Source organism: Pinus tabuliformis, chromosome 4_1 (assembly GCF_031772625.1).
Source record: "Pinus tabuliformis cultivar Carrire ecotype Pingquan chromosome 4_1, CPIR1, whole genome shotgun sequence".
Classification (NCBI taxonomy): Eukaryota; Viridiplantae; Streptophyta; class Pinopsida; order Pinales; family Pinaceae; genus Pinus; species Pinus tabuliformis.
Window position 1 is genome coordinate 783,719,573 of NC_142303.1, and position 18,667 is coordinate 783,738,239.

Consider the following 18,667-nt stretch of genomic DNA (forward strand, 5'->3'; position numbering starts at 1 on the left):
TGTTTAACGATAAAAATTCATAGTTCTAAACCGTAAAATTGTAAACCTTCAATGAGGAGAGCTTAATATTTATTGATATATTGTGCCTACCTCTCCTTGATAGGGAAGGTATCATAGGCAAAATTGTTGTTCAATATGGTGGGGTAGAATTTTAGACCAATTTTTTCTCGACAAAAGTTGTGAGTTCAATCACATATTGTGGCAATAGTATATGATGTATGGACATTAAATTTGATTATTTTCGCATCAAATATTTGGACAATAATTTAATTCAATACATACATGGTGATATTAGTTCATTTACTTTTTGCTTTCATTTGTGATATCGTGCTTATGTTGTTATAATAAAATTTTCAACTAAGTTAATATTTAATTTCCCATGTGTATGCATACACATTACAAAAATTCACATGGTAAGGTGGAAATTAAACCAACAACTTAACACTTAGGAGTGTCTTAACAATACAAAATTATGTCTACAAATGCATTCCACTTAAACAAACCTATCAGCATCTCTTTGCACCTTTTGGAACAATTTCGAGTATAAATTATTTATAAGTGATGAATAAGCGTGTTGTATATTGTATGTCGAAATAACTATATCCATAGTTGTTTTAACCAATTATAGCTTTTCTTTACCATGGTTTGACAAATGATAGGTTTTCTCCACCGTGATCTAACTTTTAATTTTTTTTTTCAAACAATATTTCAATTTTGAGCAAAGTTCAACAGAAATCCATTAAAATCTCAAGTTCAATGAACCAAATCTATTAAAATCTCAAATTCAGTGAACCAAATAAAATAATAGATTAATTTATACATTCAAAATATATTTTAAAAAACTTAAATTCCGGATTTAACCAAATTCCCAAACACACGAACGCATCTAACTGCTCCATTTTCATGCGTAAAAGATATTTATAATTTGTTAATTCCGATTGTTTTGGTTTTCTGTTGACGCTACGGGAAACAATTCAGAAAATGCATTCAACACGTCTCTCTATGCCAGACGTCAGCGTCGCAGAAATTTCCATATATAGGTTGACACGTTGAGTTAAATACAAATGTCACCATGTGCCGCCCGACAGCGGAGGACGCTACGACTGTTGTTTGCAGATTCCACGTCACTTGGCAGCATGCATAATGCGATCCCCATGGTTGTTCACTGGAGTCTGCGACTAAAAGACTGTCAAATGACAAGCTCCCCCAACGAGACAACGTCAGCAGTATCTTTAGAAGAGGTGAATGACTCTTATTGGTGGAGAACCTCCATGGGTCCATTGGATCATGTAACTGAAAGCCACTACCTGAGTAATAGTTTGGGATTAGTTTTCATGGGGATTATTTTTACAAATTTCAAATTTGACATAAATTCTACAGAAATTTGAATATGTTTAGAGTTTCATGATGGTCGAAGGCTCTAAGCTAAGGATTAATTTTCCTAGTAATCTGGTAAGAAAAAACATTATATTTTAGGCAACAGCAAATTTAACACACATTCTACAGAAATTTAAGTGTACTTAAGAGTTTCACGATGTTCTAATATCGCCCCAATTAATTGGTTTTGGGTTAATTCAGAAACAGATCCCTTTTCACTACACCTATATATTTTCTTCCTTACTGTCCAATGACATACACTGTATCAGGAGATTGAAGTAACCAGAAAACAGCTATCCAAAAGGAGTGCGCACCTGACACCCGAATGCGGATGCATTTGTGTCCATAAACGCGCTAGACTTAAAAAATCCCCTAAATCTGAGCTCATCAGATCTATAAATCTAAGAGCATTTCTTTCATTTTGGATCAGGCAAAGAGTCTTGGCCGATGAAGCAGAAGGGAAGAGACTCAAACCGCAGATCAAGAACATTTTCAAGATCTCGTATCTCTGTTGAAGGTTGCTAGCATCTCCTTTGTTAGCTTTTGGTTTTATTTCTTGAAATCTGGGCTCACTTGGGCAATAGATCTGCGAGCATTTTGGACCAGGGCCCATGCAACAGAAAGGAAGAAACTCAAACCGAAGATCCAGAACATTTTCTCGCTCTCGTATCGCCATTGAAGGCTGCTAGCATCTCCTTTATTGGCGGTTGGTTTTACTTTTCATCCAGTCTTTTCTGGGTATACCATTTTCACGAACCATGGCCGTCAATGGTAAGTGCATTGCGCATTTTGTTTTGGGTATTCGTTTATTGATCGAAAATTTCAAGAGTTTATTGATTTTGTAGTTAAAATTTGCTTGCAATTTGTTTTTTCCACTATTTGAATCCGATTGGTGGCATGAATTTGTCATATCTTTTGATTTTTTGGCCTGGCTGGCTATTCATTATGGGTTGATTTGGGGATTATTGAGGTGGGTTATTGTTATTAAGGCCGAATGTATGTGTTCAGGCGAGAGGGCTCGTCAATTGGACTACTGGAAGGAGCATTCCGTCGTTCTGAGCTTGGAAGCCATGATGCTTGACAGTCAGGCTTCAAAGCTAGATGAAGAAGAAAGGCCAGAGGTAATACTTGCTGTTATGAATCTATATCGCAATGGTGTTCTGGAATCTGGATCTCTTTTATAATATGGTGAATTTAATGAAATTATCTTTTACAAGAATTTGTTGTAGTGAATGGTTGTTATAGTCCATCTATAGATTTTAATATTGTCGTTGAAAAGTGTTTGCTTTTTTTTGCCTTAGAACCATATTAACAAGGGAACATGTCTACAGATGGTTGCTACATGCCATCATCTAATAGATCTGAATATTGTTGTTGAAGAGTGTTTGTTTCTTTTGTCTTGACCCATATGAACAGAGAACATGTCTTCAGAAGGTTTTGAACCGAGGTCTAAGCATTGCTAGTGCTTTGATCTAACCAGCTGACCACAACCTGCTTGACATAGTGCGTTTTATATTTAGTGATAAATTCCTTGATTTAATCTTCCTTCAAGATCTTTGTCACTGGAAACAAATAGGTCACTAGTCTTTTCCCTCTCTCCGTTGATCACTAGAAACAAACAGGTAACTAGTCTTTTCCTTCTCTCTGTTGGCTTTTATGTATGCTAGAATAGAACCCTCTTCACGGTGGATCTATCAGGCATTGAGTTGATTTAATTTGTTTTTTTGTAATTTTATAGGAAATATTTTTTTATGTAATTCCCAAAATTACTTTTGTTAGTAAATGCATGCAACAGTGGCAGAAACTTGAGGTTTGCACTTTAAGGGATTCGATCTTCTTGAGGTTGATAGATCTGGATTTAAAATGGATCTATACCAATGTACTTATTTTAATTCTGATCTCTCTCTCTTTTTTTTTAATTAATATCTTTCTTTTGTTTGACATCAGGGTATTTTTATATTTTCCCATTTTCCTTTTACTGTTTCCTATGTGTTGTATGTACACATATATATCTCCCATGCATGGGCTGGATGCAACGAGTGTACAGTGGCAGAAACTTGAGGTTTGCACTTTAAGGGATTCGATCTTCTTGAGGTTGATAGATCTGGATTTAAAATGGATCTATACCAATGTACTTATTTTAATTCTGATCTCTCTCTCTTTTTTTTTAATTAATATCTTTCTTTTGTTTGACATCAGGGTATTTTTATATTTTCCCATTTTCCTTTTACTGTTTCCTATGTGTTGTATGTACACATATATATCTCCCATGCATGGGCTGGATGCAACGAGTGTTTAGATTAGAAGCACAAAAGTGAGTGATGGTCTTTGGTTCGTTTGAAATTTTGTAGCAGAATATATATAATAAATGTGGACTGGTGATTTGTATAAAATCACTGTTCAGATTCGAAATACGAAAGTAAGGTTATATGGTCTCTATATATTGTGCGTGAGAGACAGCAATAGTGATTTGTATAAATTCGTTTCCATGGCCATAGGTTTGCACTATTCAAGGTAATTTGAAAGGGTAGTAGCATTTTTGGTGTCGTTCAGCATTTAGATAAAAATATTAGTCAGTATATTTGATATAGCAGTTAACTGGGAGTACTCCACCGATCTTCATGAAGAGAGTCATAAGATGCACCAATATTATATCACCCAATGTCAAGGTTAGATTATGTCTGCTTGTAGGACTTTAATTAGGTGAGGTTTAGGGATCTGGTTTTGTGACTGTAGGGGCGAATGAATCAGGGACTGTGATCTCAATCAGCAAAGGAGCTTAGTTTGCAATGGTTACTTTTCTACATTGACAAAATATGAACTTTGTAGGAAAGTTCAGACAATCTATGCCAAGGCTTGGGTTGCAACATATTGGAATCTTAATCTGATGATTTTGATGATTAGGTTAATGCTTTCAGCTCTAAATTTGCCGCACTGTCAGGTCGTTACCAGCAAAACCATGCTGATTAGGTCAAAGGATTCTGATCTGATTTGCGGCATTGTGGATCTTAATGTGAAAGCGAAGTTGGCTATGCCACGTATTTCTGACTTAAAGTTTTGACATGAAAGAATCTTAATTTCAAAGGTTAAATATAGCGGGTTTTGACTTTGAGGACTCGTAACATTCGTTTGTTTATAATGGACGTTTCATCTAATTCTAAACACTTGCTTGGTTTTATAACTGTTAATTTATAACTGTCTGAAATGAAGTTTTGTGATTTTATAACTGTTCCTCAGTTTTATGTAAATGCTAGCAAATGTCTTGGCAACTTCACTTGCGTTGACAGTCTACGAGAGCATTTATTTTTTATTTTACAAGTTCTTGTGATGCCCGTTCCTTTTTGTCTGTTACAAATTTACAATTCTGGTATAGAAATAACAAGATAGCATGAAACTGAAAGCAAAATATCTATATATTCAAATGTAAAACATAAATGTTTATCTGTGCTGCAGATACTTTCTCTTTTACCATCACGCAAGGGTAAGTCGGTAATTGAGCTAGGAGCTGGCATTGGACGCTACACAGCTGAATTAGCGAAGGAGGCTGAACATGTTTTAGCTATGGACTTCATTGAGAGTGCAATCAAAAAGGTATGCATAATCCTTGCTCATAGTTTCTATCTTTCTCTTGGTTTGCATGTCAGATCTAAAGCTAGAAACGCGTATGGCTTCTGTTAATCATTGAATCTAAATTATGAAACTCAAAAGGCTTTACATAAATCAACTAACTATTCTTTACTTTGTTCAGAATGAAGAAACAAATAGCCACTTCAAGAATGTCAAATTTATGTGTGCTGATGTTACATCGGCAGACCTCAAAATTGAACCAGTGTCTGCTGATATAGTATTTTCAAATTGGCTGCTAATGTATCTATCAGATGAAGAGGTATGCCAATAAAACTCATCATGCAGATTTCATTTTCAAACTTACATAGAATATCATCTTCAAGGGCATTTTAGGCATAACTTTGTATGTTCTCTTGCTATACATTTTACTTCTCTACCATGGAACTGTGTACTAGTTAACTGCTGCATTAGGAAATTCCAAATAGCTTTAACCATAGTTACTAAGTTTGAGATTAAATTTGGTAGTGTCAAAAAAATAGGATGAGAAAATCCGGTTTAAAAAACAATTGGGAAAATTCAGAGGGAGAAAACTCTGATTATCTTTAAATAAGGAAAGATTCTATTAATTGTGTGTGCCAATATGATCTGGTACTGATGTAATCATTAATGTATGGTGGAAGATTATTAACGATTTTGTCCCCCCTGTCTGATTTAGATCAATGGGAAAACAGGCTAAATAGCGTTATTGATTAAACCATCTCACATTCCCTGTGCGGAAACCTATTCATGAAACAGATTGAGCAGTTTATTGATCTTGGCTGATCACTCCCCTGAATGAATGACAGTGACTCGTGATGATTGGAATGCAGAGCTATTTTGAGACCTGAGCAGTACATGGTTGTGACATATAACAATTGGCAATGCAGGCTATAGCCACACCCTTCATCAAGAACCCTAAACCACTTGTTACGCATTCAGATTTTAAGCAAACAACTGCTCACTTTTACTATTAATTGATCCATAATGACAGAATTCTTTCCTGTCCTTCCTGTAAGGAGCAATTGGGTTGTTCCCAGAACAAATGTAACAGACTTGTTTCTGTAACTGTCTGGACTTTGAACTGAACAGTTAAATGGGAGCAATTTTTTCTGCCAAAATGTAGTATAGCCAAATTTCAATTTTTTTTTTTTTATTTTATTTTATTTTTCTTTTTCCGTCGGTTTGGTAGAATTTGGCAACTATTTTTTTAACCATTTCTCTCAAAATGCATACAATTTGGAGTATGTATAAACCATCTGTTTTTTTTCCAACGAAACCTGCAATATCACCTCTCTTTCCTCTGCATCTTTGAAAATTAATTAATTTCCAAACTTAGGTGTCAAATCATGATCAATTGCATTTTAGGTGTAACATTCTATCTTGTTTGTGTCTGTTTGATTATATGGTTATAGTAAGTCATAACCAACTTCAAGATGTTTCATCGATGTGTTCCTTTTTCAAGGGAATAATTTGGTAACATGGTAATGAGTTCAAGGGGTATAGTCCACATATATTCATAGATGGTATATTTTGCTCTTGAAGTTGTGTATCTGCAAATTTCTCCATGTGCGAATCGGAAACATAACACTGATTGACATTGGTATGCCTAGCAGTCTATGTATGGGATACTCTATATGTCTACCTCTAGGACCTGCCTAACTCTATTTGATGCAATTTATGCAACTCCCAAGGTGACTTTATGGCGGTGGGTATGAAAGTTTTCTTCTCCTTCCACAACCATCTTGGTCCTTTTTCATGAAGTCACCATTGTCTTAAACTCGTTGAGAGCTTTCCAACAATATAAATTTTACCTCGTTCCAAGCTCTGGGAACAAAGTAATTTTGTAAGGCACCAGATACATGTTAGTGTTTGGTTGGAATCACTAGATTGCACCTTAAATTTTGAAGTCACCTAATGCCATAAAGCTGATGCACATATTTTACTGGATGATTAAAGTCACCAGGCATCTTAGTACATGTGTATTTTTTGTGTTGCCTTATGTTTAGATATTTACAAAAATTACTGTTTTTCATTAACACCATTGATTTCTTGTAGTTTTGATTTGGAAATATTCTTTGTTTTTGATTGATCTTGAAGGTAGTTCAACTAGCAAAGAAGATGGTACAGTGGGTGAAAATGGGTGGATACATATTTTTTAGAGAATCCTGTTTTCATCAGTCTGGAGATCATAAGCGCAAAGCTAACCCAACACATTATCGAGAACCAAGCTTTTACCTTAAGGTCTGTTCACAACCTCTCTTTCTGTTTGCTCATTAAATTGATTTTATGTGCAGTACAAGGTTAGGACATATACTTGGCAATTATATAAATTCACGTACAATGCATATAATATTATTCTCTGACAAGATCATGGAATCAGGCTTTCCAAGAGTGCCTTGTGAATGATGTATCTGGAAACCTTTCAGAATTGTCCCTTGTTTTCTGCAAATGTGTTGGAGCTTATGTAAGAAACAAAAAGAATCAAAATCAGGTCAGCTTTTTGTGTACACGTTCATGCATGTCTATTGTGATGTCCTACTTGAACATATTAGCATTAACCTTGACTAGACAAATGAATGGAATCTTAACACACTTCTTGCAGATTTGCTGGCTCTGGCAGAAGATTCCTTCAGCAGATGACAAGGGTTTTCAGCGGTTCTTGGACAGTGTCCAGTATACTCTTAATGGCATTTTGCGGTACGAGCGAATATTTGGTGAAGGTTTTGTCAGTACGGGAGGAATAGGTATGAGCATATGCTTAATGTAGTTTCTGAAATTAATATTCTATGCAGACATTCAACATCATATATATTATATATAATGCAAATTTCCAGTCCTTTTGTTCTCATTTTAATGAACTGCAATAACATTTAGTTCTGCGACCAGTATCAACAAATGGTTAATAACTTTAGTTGCTATGCAGAGACTACAAAGGAATTTGTTGACAAACTTGAGCTCAAGGCTGGTCAAAAAGTACTTGACGTGGGCTGTGGAATTGGAGGAGGTGACTTTTACATGGCTGAAACCTTTGAAGTTGAGGTTACGGCTATTGACCTTTCTATAAACATGATTTCATTTGCTTTGGAGAGGGCCATTGGTCGACGATGTGCTGTGGAATTTGAGGTTTCAGACTGTACAAAAAAGGAATATCCGGAGGGTACATTCGATGTGATTTACAGCCGGGACACAATACTTCATATCCAGGTCTTACGTCTAGATTTAATTTGCTGCTAATCTATTCCAATATTTTTTTGTTATTGACTATTAATCTAGCATTCAGAGATTTATTTTTCTAGAAATGTCATAATATTTGTTTCGGCACAAATACCATCAAGATTTGTAAACTCTGTTTTGTGTGTTTATCCTGTGGTTATGACAAATGCTAAATTAATTTACACTTTTTCAGGATAAGCCAACTTTATTTCAGAAATTTTACAAATGGTTGAAGCCTGGAGGTAGACTGCTCATCAGTGATTACTGCAAAAAACATGGAACAACGTCCTTGGAATTTCATGAATACATTAAGCAGCGTGGATATGATTTACATGATGTAGATGCATATGGTCAGGTGTGCCACTGAAAACTGTTCTGATGTATTATGCACAATATGGTTGCTAGAAGTTAGTCACAGAAACTGTCAATCTAAAGTCAAACTACATATCAATCCTGACAAAAAGGTTGAAAAAAGTCTGATTTTGGGTAATAAATTAATGCCATTGTACATTTAGGTCACTCTGGGATGGAGTGAGAATAAAACCATAATGTCGCTGGAGTCCCTAGGTTTCTCTTTCAATGCCAGTTATCTTGAACAATTTGAACAGCACATGGACAACCTGCAAATGGCTAAGATTGTGATCTAGGTTGCCCCAGGGTTCATGGACCGAGGGAAAATTTAACATTAAAAACATACATAAATTAAAGAGCTAATATTGGAAAAATTCGAATTGTTTGGATATATCATATATGTATGAGCCATCTTTATGAATTTTAATTTGTATCTTTTATGATTATAAGATCAGATATATTCTGCAATAAAAGGTTAATTAATCAAAGTGAAGTTCTATAGTTTAATTTCTTTCTATATTTGAATCATAATTATTCATTTGATCTTAATCTATATTTTATATTTGTTTTTTTTTAAATATGCTAGCAAAAATTATATGACAATAAAAATTTTCAGTAGACACTATGATTTTTAAAGCAAAACGGAAAGAAAAGATGAGAAGATCACCTCTTTAAGTCAACAATGCATCTTCTGAAATATAAATAACTGCTAGATAGCGAATGGTTGTGTGTGCCGTATGTACTTTGGTCTTGTGCTAATATCTGCAGGGATATGTGCAACGAAAACTTCTCACTTTTTGCAGAATGCTTTTCACAACAGCATGATGTAACGAATTGAATAGCGAGTCCATTTTTATTTTTATTTTTAGTTTTAATTTGTGTGGTAAACACCCATGTTTGAACCAGTGACCTTTTCGCATGGAGTGCCTTTAACCAAATACCCATTCACTACCCATTCACTGTCAATCCAAAGCCTCATGGGTGCGAGTCAATCTTTTATTATAGAAATAAAAATGCTGTTCAAAAATTCATGTTTTAAGCGCATTTCATACAAGGTTCATGTTTTAAGCCAAAGACTGCATAACAAGTCTTTTGCTTACAGTTTGAATCCTCATGCCAAATATTTTTATAGATCACGGTTGGATGCCATGCTATATGTATTATGTACTGCCATATGACCAGGTTTTCAACCCGTAGGCCAGGGCTACATGTTGTTATCATTCTGTGCTGATTACTAGATTAGTGACCTGACAAGGGTCGTTTTGACTTTCATAACTAAATAATAAATTTTTTGAGGATAGTTTCATAAATTTTAATTACTGAAATTTCATAACTTAAAGTTTACACTCACATTTTAGTTCAGGGCAGTGTCTGTCATTTTGGTAATATTGGTTGATTCGCATGGTATTGTGGGCATAGGGATGCCATTGTCCAGTTCCTGTTAGGTGGCTTTCCATTGAGGGTGGATTTTGTACTCCTCGTCTGTATTTGGGTTGTTTTATATTTTTATTTGAAAATATGTGGAAATTTATTTCATCTGCCTTCAACCACATTCTTTTATTCCTCCTGTTTTATTGATTGATACATGTTTGTGATTGTCATTTAAAATCTTACACTATCCTATATATGAACCAGATGCTCAGGGATGCTGGATTTGATAATGTCATCGCGGAAGATCGCACAGATCAGGTATTTTACCACTTTACAGTTTTGTTGTGAAGTTTGGTTCTGTGCAGTTTATCTTAAAAAACTAATAATAGAAACACAGGAAGAAATTTAATAATTTATGTGGATTGCAGTTCATAAAAATACTGCAGAAAGAGCTTTCTTCTGCAGAGAAGGATAAGGACGCTTTTATTCATGATTTCTCAGAGGTTTGGATTAATTCTAACCTGTCAATTGTAGGAAAAGATTACTGCTAATTTATGATGAAGTTTAGTAGTCACTGATCAGCATAATTGCCAAAATCAATGAATTGGTTGAAATTATTATCCTAACAGAAATTAAATTTGACACGAGATGCACTTGTGAAAATGTTTGCAGGAAGATTATGCATCAATTATTGATGGGTGGAAGTCGAAATTAAAGAGGACTTCGCAAGGTGAACAGAAGTGGGGTCTTTTTCTCGCTAGAAAGGGTTCCTATTCAAACGGGGATCATTAATATGGTTAAATTGGGACACATCATTGTGCACAAGTGTGCTTGTGATCAGCACATGTTCTTCTATATGGTTTCATATATTACTACAGATGTTGATCCTATTAAGCTACTGCTGGTACTTTTCATTTATTATAATAGATAATGTTAATAGATATATCTAAGTACATTGATTGACTTCAGCTGTGAAGATTAAGAAATTGGCGTTATTAGTTTCAGCGTACAATTTAATGTGAGGTCTATGAAAATGATATAGATGAAATGCAAGACAATTTTTTTGAACAAGTGGCACAGCAATGGCTTTGTCTCTCCTGATAATGAACTTGTGAATGTTATGGAAAACATCTATTAGTGTTGGTTTATGCATTGTTTTTCCACATTGGTCTTTCTGAGGATTAATTGGGTTTATTACTTCTTGGATGGCTTGAAATTTGTTGAAACCTAGGACATGGAATCCAATGGTAACCGGACACATAGGCAGAAAGGTACCAGTACAAGGGAGGCAGACTCAGGCCTAGTGTAATGGGTTCAAAATCCTTGGCTGTGAACTTAAAGAAAATTAATCCACAATGCATTTTTTCAATAGTTGAGTGGAAGCACTTTAAAGATAAAATAATTAATGGAGTATATATGGCTATTTATGCCTGTTGCAGCGAAATCTAGCAAGCCTAATGCAAAGCCCTTGCTAGGTGGATCGAGATCTTGGGGCAACAAGAGATTTGCTGCCATTGTCACCTCAACGTCGTTTCTCCAGCGATTAAGTGGGCATTAAACCACAGGGGGGGGCTTCCATAAAGGATCATCTAAAGAATATTCAATAAGAATGACTCAAGGTGATTGGATGAGGTCTGTAGTATCGACAGAGCCTTCATGGCTTATGTTATTTTTACCAAAGTTCAGGTACTCTATTCCTAGACCAATTATAGGGCTGTTATAAGTTAGGGTTTTGCAGGTTTTCAATGATAAGACAAGTGAATGCCATTTAACAGCTAGAAGAAAAAGCCTTTCAGTTATAAGTTAAGAATGAAAAGAGACCTTCAATTAGATATCAAGGTTATATAGTTTGCAAAGGAGTTTCAATGGCTGAAACATGCATAAAACAACAAAAGAATGATGACGTCAGCCCTCAAGATAAGGTTTAACATGCAAAAAAATGCTAGATTTTGCTTTTATATTGTTGTTTAATGCATTTCCTACTTTAAGTGCAATAATACATCAAACATAAATAACTTTTTAGCGATATTCCATTTAAACCTTAACCTTAACCATAAATATCTATAATTTAAAAGAGGAAAATTTATTAAAGAATATGGTTTGATCAACCCTGCCTAGACTAATGCCTTGTTCTAAATGGGCTTCTAGGGCAAATCCAATCTTAGGTGGAATGCATGGGGAAATGTTTTTCCATGTCCCTCTTTTGAGGAAACTCGAGAGGCACAATGGGAAATGTTTCCCCAATACGGAGGATATGTTTCCCCAAAAGGACGAGTGCTTGTTGGAGGAGATTAATGAAGCAAATTTAAAATCTCCTCTCACAAGGAAGCCGCTATTGTTTACAAGTGGATGGCATAGTCATCCCGATCCCACCCACTTCAACAAAATTGATTGGAACAGAATAATGAGTGGGCCTTGCTCCAAGCCTGCATTGCCTCAACTGTAGTCTACTCTATGAACTTGCAAACTCAAATGAAAGTGCAAAAAACCAATGTATATATATTTCAAAAGTTTACACAAGCAAAGATTTTTCAATCCCCTATTCACCAACAGGTTCCCACATTATATAATGTTGGTTCGAGCCCAATTTTAGAAAGCTAAACAACTAGTAAATACCAAGACAAGTTGTCCATCTCCAGTGTACGTATCATATGGGCAGCCATAATTTTGCTTGAAACGGTGAATCCATTACTCATAATATAGCTATAACTTGTCCATAATACACTTAGTTCCAAAATCACAGATAATGGATGCAATTATAGCACACATGTTTCCATGATAATCACAGAATGGTGTTGGTTTCCTTCCAATCTCTAGCACTATCGCTAAGCTGGTGAACGATCACAAAAAAGTTTGCCTCTCTATGGCAGAGTCTGCCAGGATGGGAGAACCTGTCTCTGTGGAAGAGATTAAAGAGTTTCTTAGATATTTTGCCAAGGATAAGAGTCCAAGCCCAGATGGATGGATTGTTAAATTTTATCTTGTATTTTTGATTTGATTGGGAAAGATATTCTGAATGTTGTGGATGAGGCTAGAACCTCTAGGAAGGTTTTGGGGCGATCAATGCTACATTCTTAGCACTAATCCCCAAAGTGTTCAAAGCGATCAATGCTATCATTCTTAGCACTAATCGACCGATCTCTTTGTGTAATCGTATTTACAAAGTTATTTCTAAAGTATTGTCCAACAGACTCTTTGTGTAATCGTATTTACAAAGTTATTTCTAAAGTATTGTCCAACAGACTGAAGAGTGTTCGCCCTTCTTCTCTTTCATATGAGTAGTTTGGTTTCCTCCGGATCATGGTTAATCCATGATGCCGTAGGGGTGGCTCAGGAGGCCATTCATTCCATCAAGACCAAACAACGTAGTGCTTTTGTTCTCAAAATGGATTTAGTCAAAGCTTATGACTACGTGAACTGGAGTTTTCTTAGACTCTTCCACCATTTAGGATTGGACTTTCATGTGACAAATTGGATTATGGGATGTATTATTTCTGCTATTTTTTCTGTTCTCATAAATTGTTCTCCTACTGCTTTTTTCTCAGCTTCAAGTGGCTTGAGACAGAGTTTTCCCCTATCTCCTCTGTTATTTCTTTTAATCATTGAGGATTTGAGTAGGATGATAAACTGGGGCAAGAAAGATGGTTATATTAAAGGAGATAAAGTTTCTAAAGCCATCTACATAACACACTTGCTCTCTGTTGATGACGTTCTAATCTTTGATAATGGTTCGGTTTCAGAGTGGAAACCTACAATGGTATCTTTTATACTTTCTGTTCTGCTAGAGGTATGGTGGTAAGTCCGTGCAAATCTTCCTTTCTTCAGCATAATATGATGGACTAGACTATTGCTTCCATTGCCTCTTTGTTGCCATACAAAGTGGCTCAATTGGAACAAGGTTTTACATATTTAGGCTTCTGCCTGAAGCCTAATTGTTACCTTGTGGAGGACTGGTCCTGGCTTCACAAGCGTATTGAGCACCGCATCAGTAATTGGTGCTACAGGTGGCTCTCTCTTGGAGGGAGGATGACTTTGGTAAAGTTGGTATTTGAAAGTATTCCTGTTTATTGGCTCACCCTTTCTAAGGTTGCTAAATCCACCATTAACAAGATCAAATAGTCCATGTTTCACTTTCTCTGGGGGAGTAAGAAAAATAATGGAGTTTCTCACTTGGTTAGATGGGAGGTGTTGTCCCAACCAAAAAGCTATGGGGGTGGGGTTTTAAGAATCTTTAATGGTTTGGGGTAGCACTGACTATGAAAAGTCTTTGGAGGGTTTTAACAGGCTCATGTATATGGAACAATCTCATTGCTGATAAATGTCTAAAACATTGACCTTTTAATGAATTGTTGTGGTCTGTCCAACCTTAGAAATACTTTGTGGGATCAAGTATCTAGCAAGGTTTGTTGACTGCCCTTCCTTGGATTACATCCAGGATGGCCTGGAAGGTGGGTAATGGCGAACATGTTATCCTTGGAAATACCCTTTCATTGGGGGATCGTCTTTCTATATTTTATCTGCGGAGCTCATTGCACAACTTAATGCGTGCGAAGTCTATAGGCTTTGTGAAGTTTGTAGACCCTGTTCCAAGGTTATATTCAATGGTAAGTGGAAACGATCCTCTGATCTGGGGTTACAAGGCCTTCTGGCATATGAATGGGATGGCTTTATTTACAAATTAAATATCATTGGTCTTACCTTATATGAGGAGGAAGACTCTATTGTGTGGCTAGGAAATTCTTCATCTGGCCATGTCACTGCCAGTCTTGCTTATGATGTGATTATTGCTACTTTTATTCAATCCAGGCAGTGGCCCATTTCTCCTAAGCTCAGATGTTTCATCTGGTTGGCTTTGTAAAACAAATTCTTGACTTGGGATAACCTACTTCGTCGTGGTTTCATGGGTCCCAATGTCTGTGTCCTATTTTTGAAAGGTTCATAATCTACTAATAATCTCTTTTTCCAATGTGATTTCACACAAGATATGTGGTAGAATGTTCTAGCTACTCTCAACCTTTTAGATGGTGGTCCGATTAGCTTTCTGGAAATTTGCCTCTAATGGTGGGATCATAGAATGGGCAGGTATAAAGCTCTGCTTATTTTCATTGCTTGGGGTATATGGAAGACACGCAATAAGCTACCTTTTGAGGGTTTTCTCCTCAATATCCCTTAGATTCTGCCACAGATTCTTGGCTTTTTCTGTCAACACATTTCTTCTCAGAAGTCTAGGAAGCTTTGTGACCTTTCCTATCCCCCAACCTCCAAGTCAGACATTGTTGGTTTCTTCGATGGATTACAATAGGGTGGTTCCTGTGGTGGTGGGGCGTAATTATTCTTCAAGGAAATATATCTTACTGCATTTGGTTGCATATTGTGGAATGATCTAATATGAACACTGAAGTCATTGCCTGTTGGGCTCTTCTATATGTCGATGCGTCCGTTAAAATTGCCTCTCTGCAGGTCTATGGGGATTCAAAGTGTGTTATTGATTGGTTGAAGGGGAGAAACCAACTTTAATCTCTTATTTTACTATGTTGGACAAACATAATTATAGCTTTAAAGAACCATTTTCATTCTCTATCATTTCAACATATATACAAGGAATTTAATCTCCAGGCAGATACACTTTCTAAGAAAGGTCTCTTTGCGGAGGAAGGATTCATCTTTTATGTAAAGCGACAAGGCATCAGTTACAGTCTTCTTTGTTACCACAGTAATCTTGTCTTTTCTGAGTTTTCTTTTCCTCTTTGTTGCTTGGGAGATATGGTTGGTTGATATATTTTCTCAGCTTGTGGACATCTTTGTTACTATCAGTGTTTTGCTCAATTTTCAGAAGTGCTATATTGGTCGTTGACAAACTCTTGGTCATTTTTCTGACTAAGATTGTTGGAGAGGTAAATCCCCTCTACGGATAGAGGCGATCCCTACTAGCCCAGAACGGGTCTAGCAACAATCAGTCAATGCTACTATGCAAGTTCCTAATTGCAAGTAAAAGGTAGGCAATGGACACCTACTTGGATTCCAACGCTATTGTTTGATGAAGAGATGCCGCTCTCGCTCCTTCGCTCTGGCCGGTCACGATCCTCCACAATCTCCGCGGATAGACACCTGCACACACGAAGAGAAAGACAAACACAAGCGTGAAATCTAATAAAAGCAATTATACATCAGTCAGAAAGGACGTAATTCACATTAACCATTGCAAAGACAAATGAGAATGGAACCATAATAGTAGTCATCTATTATTAATCAATAACAGAGAAGAGTACAACCAAATGTTCTGACGTCGAATCCTTCTCAGGAGGGTCAGTCATCTATTATTAATCAATAACAGAGAAGAGTACAACCAAATGTTCTGACGTCGAATCCTTCTCAGGAGGGTCCAGCCAGCAAGTCTCTTAAGCATTCACCCTTAGAGATAGATCTCCCAATACAAGAACTCTCTCTCACACAAGCAACACTTCACAACCTTCCTTGAGCTATCTAGCAATTCCACAATTATCACACCAACTACCTACTAGTAGCAGCAATCTGAGCACTATAAACTCCACACAATCCAAACTAAAAAACTCTCTGCTCATGGCAATGGTAGAGGTTTAAATAGGAGAAGGAGTCTCCATGAAAGGTGGGAGGATGAGCTTATCTTCAAGGAAGGTGGTTCCAAATGACGAACAAACATGCCATAGAAGGGAGGGCGATACTCACAAGGCCAACAACCAAGTCTGGAGTCATCTGGAAGGCTGGCTGTTGGAACAAATTCGCCCAAACTGGATCAGCGCGGGTGTATAACTGGACTGGAGCGCTGACAGTGCATCTTAATAACGGAGCAGGCTGTGTCAGCGCGGCTTAATACAAGCATGTGGTGCGCTGTCTCATGAAAATCGACCAGCACGGAAAACCCGTGTGCTTCCGCGCTGGCAGCGCATCAGTTGCATTATCAGCCGCCAGTCAGCGCGGTTATTTTAATAACAGTCGCGCTGATCAAATAAACTTTGGCAAAGTGGGTCATTTGGCCAGATTAGGGAGCAGGAGCATGATCAAATGGAGTTCATGACACAGTAGGGACACTGACAGGGAGACAATGACAAATTACTGTGTAACAGATGCCCCCTAAAGCATGAAGCCCGAGAGAGTGGGAGGGGTGAAATGCTTTACAAAACTTGCTGAACTGGAACACCACCAGGAAGGACCTGCATGTACAACTGATATCTCGATTACATGTAGTCTAGGCATGGGCGCAGCCATCCAAAAGACATATGAAGAAGGTCTGTGGTATGGACGCAGCCACCCAGCTGAGGAGACCATGATGATAATAAGGTATGGTCGCAGCCATCCTAAAAGACTCAGGTATGGGCGCAACCATCCATCAATGAGTCATGCAATAAATCCACAAAATCGCAACCTGGTTTGCAGCAGACAAAAACCAGGGTCTTGCGCTCCATCCCAATCCGAACAAAGTACAAGTTCAAGCATGTGAATACATGAGCTGAAGTCGAACATGCATGAACATTGTCTGATTACCAGTCAGTGATGAAAACTGTTAACAGACGCGAGAGGTACCACCAATAATGACAATGGTCCTCAAGGTACTTATAGGTACAATCCGCGGCGTGTGAATCAATGAGCTGGTGTCGAACACTCGCAAAATCATTCGATCGGAGGCCAATGATGAAAACCTCGCGTCGAACACGAAGAACCTGCCATTGAGGCATGCAGGCTCCAAGGCACCTGAAGGGAGTCTCTAAGTCACTTTCCTGGATAATGAGCTGAAGTTGACAGGAAGTAACCTTGATCGGAGGTGGGCCATAATGTTTCCCACATCATCGACACGAGACAGAGAGATAAAAGATTTTGTGTGAGACATCAGAGGAAGGTGGTAAGCTTGCAGAGGTCAACTTCTCTTGAACATATCGGTGGCTCGACAACGGATTTGGCAGTATTTGACATCAAATAAGCAGAGGTCATGGTGACAAGGCAATGAGTAGATGAGAGGTCAAAACAGGGTAACCCAAACCCACGGAGGCTAGTGTGAAACAAGATGAGAAATCCCCACCCAGACACGAATGCAGACGAGTGCCATGTTCAAGAGCGACATACTGCCGACACGACCATTATTACAGTTCCATTTTCCCCACCATTTCTGGCAGGTACCCCGATTATTTTTGGATGACAAGCTTGACGGGGATAGCATATGCTTGGAGAGCGTCATTTCGACGGTGTCCGATGTCATGAGGTTTTAACGAGCCTGACAAAGGAAGAGCTCGGCGTCTTTTCCTGTTTAGAGAGTCTGAAAAGACAGCGAAAAAGAAAACTCCAGGGGGGTCCTTTTTCGTAAAGTTGTGTCTCCCGAGCCCGAAAAAGTATAAAACGATGCTCGAAAGAACCGCCCGACCAGTATGATCGAGGAGTACTTTTCGTAAGTAGTGACTTTGACCCGAAAAAGTAAAAAAGCGGTCAGAAGCACGTCGTTTTGGAGCCAATAACGAGTGCGAAACGACAAACACCCGGCAATCTTTTTAAGTTAAACGGTCGAAAAAAGAGCTTAAAAAGCGACCGCCCCTCGTTCCTTTTAACGAGTCGAGAGGGAACCCGACAATCTTTTCTTGGTTTACGTCGGAAAAGAGCTTGAAGACGACATTTTTTGGGACCAAGTGTATATAGAAGCGTCACGGCTCCGCTGGTTACGAGGACCTGCACAAGGAAACTACCCGCATAAACCTGTTCGATATGTTAAAAACATATTAAAACA

The 18,667-nt window shown here is 37.5% G+C and overlaps 1 protein-coding gene across 3 annotated transcripts; it reads left to right on the forward strand.

Annotated features, from left to right (window-relative positions):
• The first annotated feature begins 1,435 nt into the window (after positions 1 to 1,435).
• LOC149178504 (phosphoethanolamine N-methyltransferase-like) lies at positions 1,436 to 10,881 on the forward strand. Of its 3 annotated transcripts, XM_089420356.1 has the most exons (13): positions 1,436 to 1,452; positions 1,808 to 2,148; positions 2,386 to 2,498; positions 4,831 to 4,968; positions 5,126 to 5,263; positions 7,081 to 7,224; positions 7,364 to 7,474; positions 7,586 to 7,727; positions 7,907 to 8,187; positions 8,390 to 8,551; positions 10,183 to 10,236; positions 10,347 to 10,421; positions 10,591 to 10,881. In XM_089420356.1, exons 2-13 carry the CDS (start codon positions 2,136 to 2,138, stop codon positions 10,708 to 10,710), a joined length of 1,491 nt encoding a protein of 496 aa, XP_089276482.1. In that variant the 5' UTR covers positions 1,436 to 1,452; positions 1,808 to 2,135; the 3' UTR covers positions 10,711 to 10,881. The 3 variants fall into 3 exon arrangements, with proteins under 3 accessions (XP_089276482.1, XP_089276483.1, XP_089276480.1); XM_089420354.1 differs by lacking the exon at positions 1,436 to 1,452 and having other exon boundaries at positions 1,499 to 2,148; XM_089420357.1 differs by lacking the exon at positions 1,436 to 1,452 and having other exon boundaries at positions 1,497 to 2,148; positions 10,347 to 10,647.
• Positions 10,882 to 18,667: the final 7,786 nt, after the last annotated feature.

Excerpts from the sequence above, each read along its gene's own strand:
- LOC149178504 (XM_089420356.1), top strand. Across the intron at positions 4,969-5,125 it reads TTGAGAGTGCAATCAAAAAG|AATGAAGAAACAAATAGCCA; the intron begins GTATGCATAATC and ends TACTTTGTTCAG. Across the intron at positions 10,422-10,590 it reads TTATTCATGATTTCTCAGAG|GAAGATTATGCATCAATTAT; the intron begins GTTTGGATTAAT and ends AAATGTTTGCAG.